Genomic DNA, 14,958 nt, shown 5'->3' with positions numbered 1-14,958 from the left:
CCACGTATGTTATTATTTCTCTTCAATATTGTGATTTTTAAAAAATGTTTTTGTCATTTCCATTTGATTCTTTTATAGTTTTATCTACGTGCAAGTCCTCAGTTTGTTCATGAATCTTCAACAGCTTTATACAACATCCTTTAACATAGTAATCATATTTGTTTTAAAGTCCTTATCCTAGTCCAGTCTCTAGGCCTTTTCTGGTTCTGATTCTCTTGACTGCTTTAGCTCTTGACAGTGGTTTTTGTTTGTTTGTTTGGTTGGTTGGTTGGTTGGTTTTTGCCCCTTGATCTTATTATGTGTCTTATAAATATTTATTGAGTGCTGGATCTTATGTTTAAAAGATTAACAGCGACCAAGGTTGATAGTATCTATGCCCAGAAATGTGTACCCCTGTTGTTTTGTCAGGCTATTAGTGTGGGGTTTTGAGTCTCTGATCCATAGTTGGCTAGTTGGGTTTTGTGTTTTTTGTTATTGCTGGTTAGTTTCAACAAGCTACCAACTTCAAATTTTTTTAGTGGCTTCTACCACCTTGTCTTTAGTGTAGGGTCTGGGGCCCTGGAGGGTTTTCTCAGTGTTCTTGCTCTACTCTCAGCTTTCAACAAGTCATGCTCACCTGTTCCATAGGGGAGTCTCTGTGCTCTTGCTCAGCTCTCAGTGGTAGATTGCTATTGTTTTGTACTCTAGTCAAGGCTTTGGTTGTGGGGAGAGAGAATTTGGTCCTCCTGCTGGAGCTTTAATTTTAGGCAGTCCGTTGTCACCTGAGTGCCAGAGTGGTTATTATGAGCGTTCCTGCCCCTTCTCCCACCTCTCTCCGCAGCCTTGTATCAAGAGAAGGAATGATGGTCTTGCTCCTCTTCCAACAACAGCAGACCTTTGCTTTATATCAATGTAAGATCTTGGGCCCAAGCTGGCTTCAGACTTGCCCCTGACAGTGATGGCTGGTTTTTTTTTCTCTCTTTCCATGGTGGCTGACCTTTGTCAGCGATCAGAGAGTGGGCAGATTCCTGCTGCTCATCCAGTAGCAGCTAGCTTTGTTTCTAGAAACCCCTCTTTCAGTAGAAGCTTGGTTTTTTTTCTTGGGCAGGGGGTGTGAGGGTTTCCTTCTGAGATGTTTAAAACTTATCCTCAATGTCTTTCTGTATATCATATTTCAAGGTTGTCTGTTTAAAAGATTGTTCCTGATGAGCAGAAGGATATTTAGAGAATTTATAGAAGGATGCCTACTATTTGGTTACTATTATAATATGCCAATATGTCTGTTCTTTTACAGCTTAGGCTTGATTTCCGACTCTTTTCACATGTTTTTCGATAGCACTGCCATTTTGGCTGGATTGGCAGCATCTGTTATTTCCAAATGGAGAGATAATGATGCTTTCTCTTATGGGTAAGACCTTTTAAAAACTTTTTTATCGAAGTATAAGAAATACAGAAAATAAATCTTAAGCATAATGAATATTCACAAATTGAACACATTTGTATAACTTGAACTCTTGAATTCCCCCTCATGCCTCCTTCTCGTTCCTTCCCATGTCGCTCCCCAAGAGTAACAAGCACTTCCCTAACCTGGTGGATTAGTTTTAAGCTGTTTTTGAACAGTATGTAATTGCAATCTACAGTATATATATATTTTTTGTTTTTGCATTGAAGTTCTTTTGCTTAGAGATAGGACATCTTGGTTTTGCCAGAAAATTTTAAGTGAAATTTTTTGCTGGATAGGGGACTTCCTCAACTCTTAACCTAATTTTTTTAAGAAGAAGAAAAAATATTTCAGTTTATGAAAATGGTCGTGTTTGCTTTTAAAGAGATACTTTGCCGTTAATTTATTTAAAATCATTATTTTCTAATCTGATTTTATATTACCCTCTGCAGTTCTGCTTTTATGAAAAATACTTCTTTTCATACTCTTGCTGAATTTGGATAGCTAATCAAATATTTGGAGAGTTTTTATGCTGAAGAGACCATATTGGCACATCTGGTCTCACTTCCAAGCCTCGTACCCTTCGAGGCAGGGTTTGCCTTTTGTCCATCTCTGATTGGGGGAAGCAATGAAGTTTCTGATGTTCGAGTGATCTGCCTGGGTGTTTTCTTTTTTGAGTTCATAGAGTATTTTGCAGTGTAATTGTATTTACATGTAACCAGTACTCAGAGGTAGTACCCTTTTTCTCTGTCTCCCCATCCACTTTCTCTTTCCTTCCTGCTCCCCCCTTGCCTCTTACTTGTTGACTCTTGTCTAGCTCCCTTGTGAGTGCTCTCTCACATTCTCTCCTTTCTTCACTCTTTCCTACTTTTTTTCTCTTTCACTGTCATCCCCATCCTCATGCTCACTGTCATCTCTCTGGAACTCCCTAACCTCCTCTCTTATACTTTCCAGTTCCTTGTGCCTGTGCTCATGGTCTTTGTCTATCCCTCAGCCTTCCACCCTCTCCTTCCTCTCTTTCTCTCTCCCGCACATCTTTGTTTTCTCCCTCTACCCTTGACTGCTGTATCTCTCAGGTCTTCCTTATTCCCTTCTCCCTCTCTCTCAACCTTTTCCGCCCTAAGTCTTTCTTCTCTCCCTTTCCCAGTCTCTTTCCTTCTCTCCCTGATCCTCCTCCTGGAAGGCTCTCTTTCCTTTGCAGCATCTCTCATTCTCTCCTGCCTGCTCATATCCACTCTCTTAGCGCACTGCCTCTTATTCCCCTTGTTCTTTTACTCTTGTTCCCTCACTGCTTTCCTCTTTCTTTCCACCTTTTGCTTCTGTTCTTGAACAAGCAAGCACACACTGTCTTTCTTGTACATGCTCTTGTTCTCTTCAGAGGGCCCACTGTGAGTCTAATCCTTTGCCTCTTATAAAGATGAATAAGATATGTCTTCTGCCTTGGAGGAACTTGTGGTCAGATGGAAAAATGGTTCAGTAAAAATACCATAATGACTGTACATTGTGACAAGTGCCAAAAGAGAGATATATGAAATTCTGACAAAACTTGCTGATTTGGGGTATAACTGAAGTGATATAATTATTTGTAAGATTATAAAAACGAGGCAGAAACACTAATTATACTGTTTTTATAGACTAGAGTGAGAGATCTGTATATAAATAAATCCAAACAGCTCAGAAGAGAACATTTTCCATGGCATTGTGCAATCAAAAGATTCTTAAGTGTGTTTTGAATCATTAAAAATTGTATGTAAAGTTCTAATTTTGTGTTGGAAAATTAGTAATTCATATATATCATATATCAAAAATCTGATTAGAGTATCTTACTGAACAAGTTTTTGGGATAAAGAATAGGTGACTATAAAAGTTCTCAGTTCTTACACGTTAGGATATCTGTTGTTTTCTGTTTAGGTTGCGTAGTCTCCACTGTAAGATGGTTTTTAGGCATAACTTTGATACCTTCAGTACCATAGCGGTTTTAACTGTGCAACTTCAACTCATTTATATGAGGGAGTAATATTCTTGCCATCTTTTTATCTCTTATTCTATCTTTTCCTTGTTTGCCTTTTTTTTTTGAGAAGGAAAAAATTAGGGAATAAAATCTGATGCAACATTTGAACCTATTAATGATTGCTATAGTAGTAAGCAGTAAAATATAGGTACCAGTACATCAAAATGACACTGGATAGACTAAGCCTAGGGATGAATCTCCAAAACCCTGATTCAGTATGATCGCAATAGCAGACTGACTACAATAGAAGATTAGGAGGAATCTGAGAGGCAGAAGACTTTTCAGTATTTCTCTATAGAAAAGTCATTTTTGTATCTGGTCACACTATTTTTGAAATAGCGATGCCAGTATAAAAATAATATATGTCTGTTGGGTAGATACGTATGTACATGCCTTCACACATATGTATATGTACGTGTATCCTTTTTTGCCTTGGCTAAAGAATCCAGATGTCATCATACTTAATTAGGCAATAGCACGTTCATGAATTATATGTTTTAATTCCAAGACTCACTCTGTTGAAGTAAACAGTTATTTGTAGAGTCAAGTATGTCTGGTTTTCACAAAATTTTCACTTGATTCCTGCAAGCAAGGTTAGCAAATATATTAAGCCTAATTAAATCACTTGAGTCCAACAGCGGATCAGAATTTATTAAGCACATACTAAGCTAGGCACTAGAGAGACAAAAAGATGCCTGAAAAACATTTCTACCTCTGATCTTGAAATCCAGTGGAACTCAAGGACAAAAGGCTTGCAATCAAGCATTAGCTTTGGGAATAGAAGAGTGGGTTAAAAGAAAGTGCTTTTTTTATTTTGAGGTTAGTAACCCTGCTGATAGATTAGGTAAATTCCTAAGTGTTTACTATGGAAGCAGGCTGAATTTAATGAATGTTTTCTCCTGAAAAATAAAAAGGCATATGCTTTGACAAATATGTAAATCTAATTCATTCGTATGTATTAGAAGGTAGAAATCTGCATTCTTTCTGAATGTAGAAATACATGCTATGTTGGAATGTACTGAAAGAGCGAACTTCAACATAACTACAATGAGTACATTTTTTTAATGTTTAATTATTTTTGTGAGAGAGACAGAGCATGAGCTGGGGAGGGGCAGAGGAAGAGGGAGACACAGAATCAATCCTAAGCAGGCTCCAGGCTCTGAGCTGTCAAGACAGAGCCCGATGTGGGGCTCGAACTCAAAACTGTGAGATCATGGCCTGAGCCAAAGTCGGACACTCAACTGACTGAGCCACCCAGGTGCCCCTGAAACGAGTACATTTTAAATAGTTTGTTCTCTTTAAAAATGTTTTTTACAGTAAAGCTTGTATAATTTAGAAGTTGACAAAGCTAGGAAAAGCAGAATTTTTGATGTTCCTATTATATTATTTAAGGACCATAGTGATTAACTGCTCTCAGCACCCTTTGAATCAAGTTAGGACATGTAAAACTGCCAAGTTGAAGTTTCTAATGACTTTACCTAAGCCACATATACCTTAACAGAAAAATAGAATCTTTCCCTGATGCTTCATGCAGGTAGGAAGCAGAAAGCTTCAGAAGTCCATAGAGAAAAAGTCAGGCATTTAAAAAATAGTTTAATTAAAATTATGTGAAGCCAGGATTGATTCTAAAAATAGGTGATTTAAAAGTTTTTGTTAAATGTATTAATCTTAGAAAAGAGTGATTAGGAATGTAAATCTTAAGTTGGCTCTAGGATGATTGTGTTTTCCTTCAGATCAAAGTTCCATTTTCCAAAGATTTCAAAACTGAAAGTTATAAAACAAAAAGTATAAGGAGTTTTTAGAAAAGAAGCAAATAAGTTATTGAACCCCTCTTTCAGAAAAGTCCTTTGCTCCTACTTTTTATTTCTTAGATCCTTCCTTCTTTGCCTCCTTGTCCAGTCCAATTTTTCCTTCTCCAGGGGCAACTTGAAATTTAAGTTTCTGTGCAGGGTCTTTCTAAACGTACTTACTCGAGGAAGGTCTTTTGATTGGCTTGTAGAGATGGATGTGATTTATGGCATTTTGCTATTATACATAATTCATAATAATTAAAGTCATTTCCTCATTTCTACAGTATATATAGAATAAAGCATACTATACTATAAATACTAGGACTTTGCTGGCTGCTTTTAACCATATAATATGGTTTAGAATCTCTGAATGTATATAAATGTATGATTTGATTTTTAAGAAATAATAATTCATTTGTTTACTTTGCTCTTCTTTAGGTATGTTAGAGCGGAAGTTCTGGCTGGCTTTGTCAATGGCCTGTTTTTGATCTTCACTGCTTTTTTTATTTTCTCAGAAGGAGTTGAGGTATTGTAGATAATGATTAGAGTCAGTAAATTACATTTCTGCAATGAAAATGTTTATGAACTAAAGATACATGTATAAAGCTGTCTTCACACTGTTATTAAGTATTATTGAGGACAGTCTTAGATTAGGTAAAATATGTAAGAGGAGCTTACAAAATAGTGGAAAAATTAAATATATGTGAAACTACTTGAAATTGAAAACCATTAAATGATAGTGCTTTATAAGCTATGAATGAATTGTAGACGCTGTGAAAAGTAAAGGCACGGTCTGGGTAGTGAGGTCAGCTGGGAAGAGTTCTTAAACAAATCCGAGAATTTTGTCAGTGAACCTGTAATATTTGGCATATTAAAGAAATATAAAGAGAAAATTGAAAGATCAATGAACCTGAAATGAATGGCAGTATTTTATGATACCAAAGAGGGGTGGTTTTTAGACAAAAGTCATGCTTTTAAATATTGGTGTGTATTTAAAAATAGTAATTACTACCTTGTCTGCAGTATGTGAGCACTATTTTTTTTTCTAGAAACTGTTTTGGTATATATTTATAGAGTACTTTTAATTCTGAAAATAAAAATTTTTAAAGATTGCTTTTTGTTTTTACCAGTTGATCACTCAAAAATTATATCAATGCTGTTTGTTTGTGTTATGTGTTTTCTAGAGAGCATTAGCCCCTCCAGATGTACACCATGAGAGACTGCTTCTTGTTTCAATTCTTGGGTTTGTGGTAAACCTAATAGGAATATTTGTTTTCAAGCATGGAGGTCATGGACATTCTCATGGCTCTGGTATGATGGTTAGAACGCTTTGTTTCTTCATTTTCTCTTTTCATCATAATTATCACTTTTGAAAATTGATACATTTTAAAGTTAAAGTCTATGTTCGTTTTTTTTTAAGTTTATTTATTTTGACAGAGAGAGAGAGAGAGAGAGAGCAAGCTTGAGTGGAGGAGGGGCAGAGAGAGAGGGGGAGAGAAGAGAATCCTAGGCAGGCTCCGCCTTGTCAATGCAGAACCCTATGTGGGACTCTATTTCACGAACCGTGAGATCATTACCTGAGCCAAAATCAAGGGTGTGATGCTTAACCGACTGAGCCACCCAGGAACCCCTATGTTGATTTTTAACAACAGAAATAATATGTTAATAGACACTTATTAATGTCTTCTTGAACCATCACTCCCACTTCTCCATGTGTCTCCATCTCAGTGCCATCTCAGAGTTACACATAATCAAGTTTGGTTATGGATGCTTCCACACCTCTGTAGCTGTGGACACCATTTATATAAAACCAACAAATAAACGTTAGAAACAATAAAACCAATCTAGTTACTAAAAATTACAGTACATGTGGCTATGAAATTTATTATACAATCTGTCTCTGAGATCCTTCTATTTGGTATGTGTCAGTTGGCCTTCTCTTGTTGACACATAAAACTCCATGGTGTGGGATACCATGGCTTATTTAACTGGTCTTCTGTATGTAGACTGTAAGTCATTTCCATATGAAACGTATCCTTGTGAACATATGCAGTTGTTTTTCCAGAGTTTTGCTGTCCCATATAGTAGCCATTAGTCACATGTGGCTATTTAAATTATGGTTAATTAAATTTAATAAAATTAAAAATTCACTTCTTCAGTTACACTAGTGACATTTTAAGTGCTCAGTAGCCACATAGGGCTACCATATTGGACAGCAGATACAGAACATTTCCATTGTCACAGAAAGTTCTTTGAGTTGCACTGTGCTGGACTATAAGTAGAGTTGCTGGAACACAGGAAATACAGTTTTTAGTTTCAGTAGACAATAGCAAATTGCCCTCAAAATTACTATCATTCACATTTATCCCAGCAATGAATGTCAGTACTAATTTCCTTCCACTCATATCAAAACTTATTATTACGATTGGAGCTCCTGGATGGCTCAGTCTGTTAAGCATCCTACTCTTGATTTCAGCTCAAGTCATGATCTCATGGTCAGGAGATCGAGCCCCACATCAGGCTCTATGCAGATAGCACAGAGTCTGCTTGGGATTCTCTCCTTCTCTGTCTGCCTCTCCCCGGCTTGTGCTTGTGCATATTCTCTTTCAAAACAAATAAATAAACTTAAAAGAAAATTTTAAAAAACACAAAACTTATTATTACGGGTTTAAGACTGTTTTGCTAATAGTTTGATAAAAATGATATCTCATTTTATTTGTTATTTCTTGTTTAGTAGTGAGGTTGAAAATCTGTATGGTTTTAGGACATTCAAGTTTATCCTCTTGAACTGTCTATTTATTTATTTCTGCTTGTTTTTCTATCCTCTTCTTGTTAATCCATTTTTAATAATTTTTATATATTTTGTATACTAATCATTTGTTTTATGTGTTGCAAACATCTTTTCCCAATCTATGGCTTATCTTTAAACTTTTATGTAGGTGTTCTTAATTTTGATATAGTCTTAGTTTTTCTGTCTTACATTTTTTTCTGGTATGTTTTCTACTTTGAGAAATTTCCATTTTCTGAGTCATAAACATGTCTCATATTTTAATACCGTTAAAATTTAGGGTTTTTTTTCCCAATCCATTTTGTTCCTTCATCTATATGTAATTTGTTTTTGTGGTAGGGTGAGTTAGGACTTAACTTTTTATTTCCAGTGTGAATAAGCAGGTTTTCCAAGCACCAGTTATTAACCTGCCTTTTACCCCATTGATGTAAAACAACACTTTTAGCCTATATTAAGTTACCTTTTAACATTGTTTGGGCCTGTCTTGCCCATTTGGTTTTTTCATCAGCTTGTCAAGTTGTATGAAAATCTTTTTGGGATTTTGATTGGGAATGCATAAAAATTTTTTTATGTCTTTTACTAAATTATCTTAGCTATTTTAATAAAGATCTTTGTATTTTTTGATCAGTTTATTTTTAAGTAGTTGAATGTTTTTATTACTATTAAGAATAGAAATTATTATTCCTCTTGTCTTATTGTATAGCCAGGACCCCTAGCATAGTGTTGATTAGATATACTTAAAGTTTGTATCCTTGTGTCAAAGTGGATAGTCACCTGAGTAACTTAAAAAAAAAAAAACCTTAATGCCCGGGTTTAATTGCAGAACATTTTTATCAGAATCTCCAGAGGAAAATGCAAACATCAGCATATTTTAATATGCATTCTTCATTGATTTAATGAAGAATGCTACTAAAGTTTTGTCATTTGGTCTGATGTTTATGGTCTATTTCTGATGAAACTGTCTTATCAAGTTAAGATATTTTTATTCCTGCATCTATTGAAGTAATTATTTTTTCTTCCTTAGTTAATTTAAAATTTGTAATTACATTGATAGATTTCTCATAAGGAACCATCCTTAAATTTTGTGTCTATATTTTGGTCTACATTTGGGTGTGTGATCCATTTTCAGTCAATTTTTGTATATCATGTGAGGTATGGGTCCAATATCATTTTCTTATATATAGATATCTGGTTGTCTCAGCACCATGTTAAAAAGATTATTTTCCCCCCATCGAATTGTGTTGGCACACTTGTCAACAATCAGTTGACTATAAATGTGAGAGTATTCTGGACTCTCAGTTCTTTTTCATTGATCTATATGTCTATCCTTATGCCAGTACCCTACTGTCTTGTTTAATGTACATTTGAGGTAGGTTTTGAAATTGGAACATGTGAGTTATCCAGCTTTTTCTTTTTTTAAGATTATTTTACTTATTTTGGATCCCCTCTTGCGTTTCCATATAAATTTTAAGATCAGCTTGTCAATTTCTGCAAAAAAAAAAAAAAAAAGACGGTTGGGATTTTTATAGAAATTGTATTGAATCTGTAGATGAATTTGAGGAGCATTGTCATCTTAACAATGGTAAGTCTTCTAGTCCATGAACATGGGATGCCTTCACATTTATTTATAGCTTCTTTAATTTCTTTCAACATGTTTTATAGTTATTAGTGTACATGTTTCACACTTAACTTTACAGTTAGGCTTTCTTTTTTTGTTGTAGGTAGTATAAGTGTGATTGTTTTCTTAATTTCATTTTTATATTGTTCTTTACTGATGTATAAGGATACAGTTCATTTTTGTATACTGATCTTGTGTCTTGCCACATTGCTGAAATTGTTCCGTATTCTAATAGGTTTTTAGTGGATTCTGTAGAATTTTTTAGTGTCCTGTCATCTGTAAATAGAGATAGTTTGCTTCTTCCTTTCCATATGAATGCCTTTAAAAAAATTTTTTTTTCTCTTGCTTAATTGCCCTGGCAGATCATTCGGTACAATATTAAATAGAAGTGGTAAGAGAGTACATTCTTGTCTTTTTCCTTATTTTAGGATGAAAGCATTCCATCTTTCTTCATTAAATATGCTGTTAGCTGTGTTTGCTGTGAGGAAGTTTATTTCTATTCCTAGTTTACTAGGTGTTTTTATCATGAAAGGGTACTGGGCTTTGTCACAACTTCTTCACTTTTTGAGATGATAGTTGGTTTTTATTCTTTATCCTTTTAATATGGCATATTACATTGCTTGATTTTTGGGTATTAAACCACCTTTGCATTCTTAGGATAAATCTCATTGGCCATGATTTATCTTTTTTATGTATTGCTTTATTTGGTTTGCTAGTATTTTGTTAAAGACACTGTGTCTATATTCTTAAGGAATTTTTAGTCTGTAGTTTGCAGGGTATCAGGGTAATGCTGCTCTTATGTAATGAGTTGGGAAATGTTCTCTTTTCTATTTATTTTTATTTTAGAGAGAGAAAGAGCACGAGCAGGGAAGAGGGGCAGAGGGAAGGAGGGAGGGAGGGAGGGAGAGAGAGAATCTTAAGCAGGCTCCACACTGCATGGAGCCTGATGTAGGGCTCTGTCACACCACCCTGGGATCATGACCTGACCCAAAATCAAGAGTTAAATGCTCAACCGACTGAGCCACCCAGGTGCCCCTCTTCTATTTACTTATTTATTTTTAAGGGAATTGGTGGGGAAGAGTACGGAATGTTTGGCAGAATTCATAAGTGGCAGAATTCAAAAGCCTGGGCTTTTCTTTTTCAGGTTTTAAATTCTTATTTTATTTTATTTATTTATTTATTTTTTGCTTACTATAGGTTTGGTCACATTTTTATTTCTTCTTGAGTCAGTTTCAGTAGTGTGTACATTTCTAGGAATGTTCATTTGTGCATTTGTTGTCCATTTCATCCAAAGTATCTTCTTTGTTTACTTGTTTATGGTATGTTTTTTTAAAAAAATTATTTTATTTCCATAAGGTCAGCAGTGAAGACCTTTCTTTACCAGTTTTAGTAATTTGTGCCTTCTGTCATTTTTTTTTTTCTTGATTAGTTCTGTTAAAGGTTTATCAATTTTGTTGATTTTTTTTTTTTTAAAGAGTGCCCTTTTGGTTTTATTGATTTTTTTTCCCATTGTTTTTCTCTCTATATTAAATTTTATTTCTGCTTTAATACTTTTATGTCCTTATGCTTTGCCTTTAGTTTTTTTTTTTTTTTAATTTCTTAAGATGGAAAATGAGATTATTAATTTGAGGGTTTTTTTTTTTTTTTTTTTGCTTTTTTTGTTTTGTTTTTTTTGTTTGTTTTTTTGTTGTTTTTAGCATAGCCAAATTTTTTTCTAAGCATTGCTGAAATATGATCCGTAAGTTTGGTAGGTCATGTTTTCATTTTTGTTCATCTCAAAGTATTTTTCTTTTTTTTTCTTTTTTTTTTTAATGTTTATTTTTGAGAGAGAGAAACTGAACATGAGCAGGGGAAGTGCAAAGAGTAGGGGAGACACAGACTCTGAAACAGGCTCCAGGCTCTAAGCTGCCAGCACAGAGCCCGATGTGGGGCTCAAACTCACCAACTGTGAGATCATGACCTGAGCCAAAGTCAGATGCTCAACAGGCTGAGCCACCCAGGAACCCCTCAAAGTATTTTTCAATTTCCTTTTTGATTTCTTCTTTGACTCATTAGCTATTTAAGAGTGTTACTTTTGATTTTCTTTTGTCATTGATATCTAATTTAATTCCATTGTGATCAGATGACACACTTTATATGATTTCAGGGTTTTTTTTCAATTTATTAAGTCTTGTTTTATCACCTAGCATTTGGTCTCTGTGGACAGTGTTCCATGTGCACTTGAGGAGAATATGTATTCTGCTGTTCTGCAGATGTTAGGTGTAATTTGTTTATAGTTGTTTAACCTTCTGGGGTTTTTTTGTTGATCCTCTGCTTAGTTGTCTATTTATTATTGAAAGTAGGTATTTAAGTTTCCAACTATAATTATTCAATTGTATATTTTTTCAGTTAATTATTTTTTGCTTCATGTATTTTGGAGCTATATTGTTCAGTGCAATATGTTTATAATCATTATATCTTCCTGATAGATTGAACATGTTTTTATGTGATGTTGTTTTTGTCTCACAATAACTTTTGGCTTACAGTTTATTTTGTCTGATATTATGATAACCATTCCAGCTCTCCCCTGCGCGCTCTCTCTCTCTTTCTCTCTCTCTCTCTCTCTTTCTCTCTTTTTTTTTTTTTTCCTGCTTGCATGGTGTATTTTTCTTTCTTTTTACTTTCAGCTTGTGTCTGAGTCTAACGTGTATCTCTTATAGACAATATAACTAGATCATATTTGTTTTAATCAGTTCTATCTCTGCCTTTCAATTAGGATATTTAAACAATTTGCATGTAATTACTAAGGTAGGATTTACATCTGCCATTTTAATATTTGTTTTCTGTATCTTCAGTCCTTTTTGTTACTCTACTTCTTGGTTTTTTGTTACTTGTTTTCTTGTTACTCTCTTATTTTTTAAATGGATACTTTCTAATGTACTTTTTAATTCTGTTGTTTCTTTTACTGTATAGTTTTGAATATTTTCTTAATTGTTCCCCTGAGGATTACAAGTAGTATCTTAATTTAAAATGATTTAGTTCAGATTAATAGTAATTTAGTAATACACAAAAATTTTGCTCCAATACACCTCCACATTCGCCTGCCTTCCTTGTACTATTATTGTCAGACAAATTACGTATTTTTATGTTGTAAGCCCATCAGTACAGTTTTATAATTATTACTTTATGCAGTTGTCTCTTAAAACCTACAGTAGAAATGAGTCACCAATTTAAAAATACATTCATCCTCTTTTATAATTGCCTTTACCAATGCTCTTTATTTCTCTATGTGTATTTGAATTACTGTTTAGTGTTCTTTTATCTCATTGGCAGGTAGTGTTTTTGTTGATGTGGCAATGTCTTATATGTCCTTTATTTTTAAAGGAGAGAGGTGAATTTAGATATCTTAGTTGAGTCTTTTTCTAACATTCTGATTTTGTCGTCCCACTGGCTTTTGACTTCCATGGTTTTTGTGGAGAAGTCCCCAGTTAATCTTATGCAGGTTTCTTTATACATGGTAAGTTATTTTTTATCCTGGTCTCCAACTTTCAGTGTCTCTTTGGCATTCATCAATTTGACTATGGTGGTTCTAGATATGGTTCCATTTGAGTTTATTCTTTGGATATTCTTTGGATTTTCCTAAGTTTTTTGAATGTGTGGTTAATATTTTTCATCAAATTTTTTTTCTGTCTCCTACTTTCTTTTCTTTTTTTGAGATTCTTTTTGTGCTTATTTTGGTACACTTGATGTTTCCACACATCGAGGTCTCTAAGGCTGTTTATTTTTCTTCATTTTCTTTTTTTCTGCTCTGTTGGAAAACCAGAGTGGAAAACCTCTGTTGATCCATGTTCAGGTTTACATTATTGTAGCTCAACTCTGTTGTTGAGCACTTCTAGTAAATATTTTATTTCAGTTATTGTATTTTTTCACTCCAGAGTTTTTGTTTGGTTCTTTTTTATAATTTCTCATCATTGATATTTTCTATTTGGTGAGTCATCATTGTTACACTTTCAGTCTTTAGATATGGATTTCTTTATTTCTTTGAACATATTTATAATGGCTGGTTTAAAGTCTTTGTCTATTAAGCCCAAAATATGGGTCCCCTTGAGGAACATATTCTGTTGGTTGCATTTTTTCATGTGTGTGTGGCATACTTTCCTCTTTCTTTGCATGTCTTATAATTTTTGTTGTTGTTGAAAACTGGACATTTTATATTATAATGACTCTGGTATCATTACTTCAACCTCTCCCTTCAAAGTTTGTTGTTGCTGATACTGTTGGTTTCTCTTGTTGCATGATTTTCTTGGACTAATGGCTTTCCTGCAGCGTGTGGCTGTTAAATTTTTAGAGCTGACCTCTGAGTCTAATAGTCACCACATTGAGGATAGAGATTTTTCTAAAGAATTGCAAGTTTGTACAAAATACTGACTGTGCTCTGGAGATGGTGCTTTCACAGAGCTCTGGAAGAAATCGGATCTCTCCATTGTCTACAGTGCTGCTGGCTTTTTTTGGCTGCTTTCAGCTGAGCTAGGGCAGGAGGTGAAATGGGAGTAGCCCCAAGTAAAAACAGTAGAAACTCTGTAGTCCTACTGAGGTTTGGTAGTTTCTTCTTGGATGGGTGCTTTTTAGTTCATTTTGTGGTTTTGGTTAGTTGCTAGAGTTCTGATGTTGATTTTTAAATGTGTCCCTTGTATTCTTATTGTTTTAAAGAAAGAACTAATTTGCCAGTATCCTCTCTCCACCATTTTGGGAGTTGATCTCCCCATTATTCGTGATTTTCCATATAATGCGATGCTGGATTTAGTTTACTGGTATTTAAGATTTTTGTGAATATTAGTGATATTTTTGAATTGGGTAACATCCAGTGTTCTTATGTGCTTTGCAATAGCTTGTATAAGACATTTCTTTGATGGTTTAGTAGTTTTAGGTCTGCTATGGAGAGAGGATTCTGCACTATTTTGTTTTTTTCTGAGTATTCTACTTGCTATAATGTAGTTTTACTGATCCTTTTTTTTTATTATTAAAAAATTTTTTTTTAATGTTTACTTATTTTTGAGAGAGAGAGAGACAGAGTCCGAGCAGGGGAGGGGCAAAGCAAGAGGGAAACACAGAATCTGAAGCAGGCTCCAGGCTCTGAGCTGTCAGCACAGAGCCTGACTCAGGGCTGGAACCCACAAACTGTGAGATCATGACCTGAGCCAAAGTCGGACATTTAACTGAGCCACTCAGGTGCCCCTACTGATCCTTTGAACAAATACAGCAGCTTCTCTGCCTCAAATGACCATATGCATACATTTTGTCTTATCTTTGTGAGTATATGTAGTGGTACTTTGCAAAGTTTTAGCCAAGATT

The 14,958-nt window shown here is 34.6% G+C and overlaps 1 protein-coding gene across 1 annotated transcript in view; it reads left to right on the top strand.

Annotated features, from left to right (window-relative positions):
- Nucleotides 1-14,958, top strand: part of SLC30A7 (solute carrier family 30 member 7) — an 81,178-nt gene that overhangs the window by 12,708 nt on the left and 53,512 nt on the right. Inside the window, exons 3-5 of the mRNA XM_047083409.1 lie at nucleotides 1,274-1,387; nucleotides 5,660-5,747; nucleotides 6,406-6,532. Coding sequence (XP_046939365.1) covers nucleotides 1,274-1,387; nucleotides 5,660-5,747; nucleotides 6,406-6,532 — 329 coding nt within the window. The remainder of the gene's footprint in view (nucleotides 1-1,273; nucleotides 1,388-5,659; nucleotides 5,748-6,405; nucleotides 6,533-14,958) is intronic.

The sequence above is a fragment of the Lynx rufus genome, unplaced genomic scaffold, assembly GCF_022079265.1.
Source record: "Lynx rufus isolate CCGP_SWC_20201006 ecotype Redwood Valley unplaced genomic scaffold, mLynRuf1.p SCAF_2, whole genome shotgun sequence".
In the NCBI taxonomy this organism is placed as follows: domain Eukaryota; kingdom Metazoa; phylum Chordata; class Mammalia; order Carnivora; family Felidae; genus Lynx; species Lynx rufus.
Note: the sequence above shows the minus strand (reverse complement) of the source record. Positions and strands in the feature narration are given on the sequence as shown.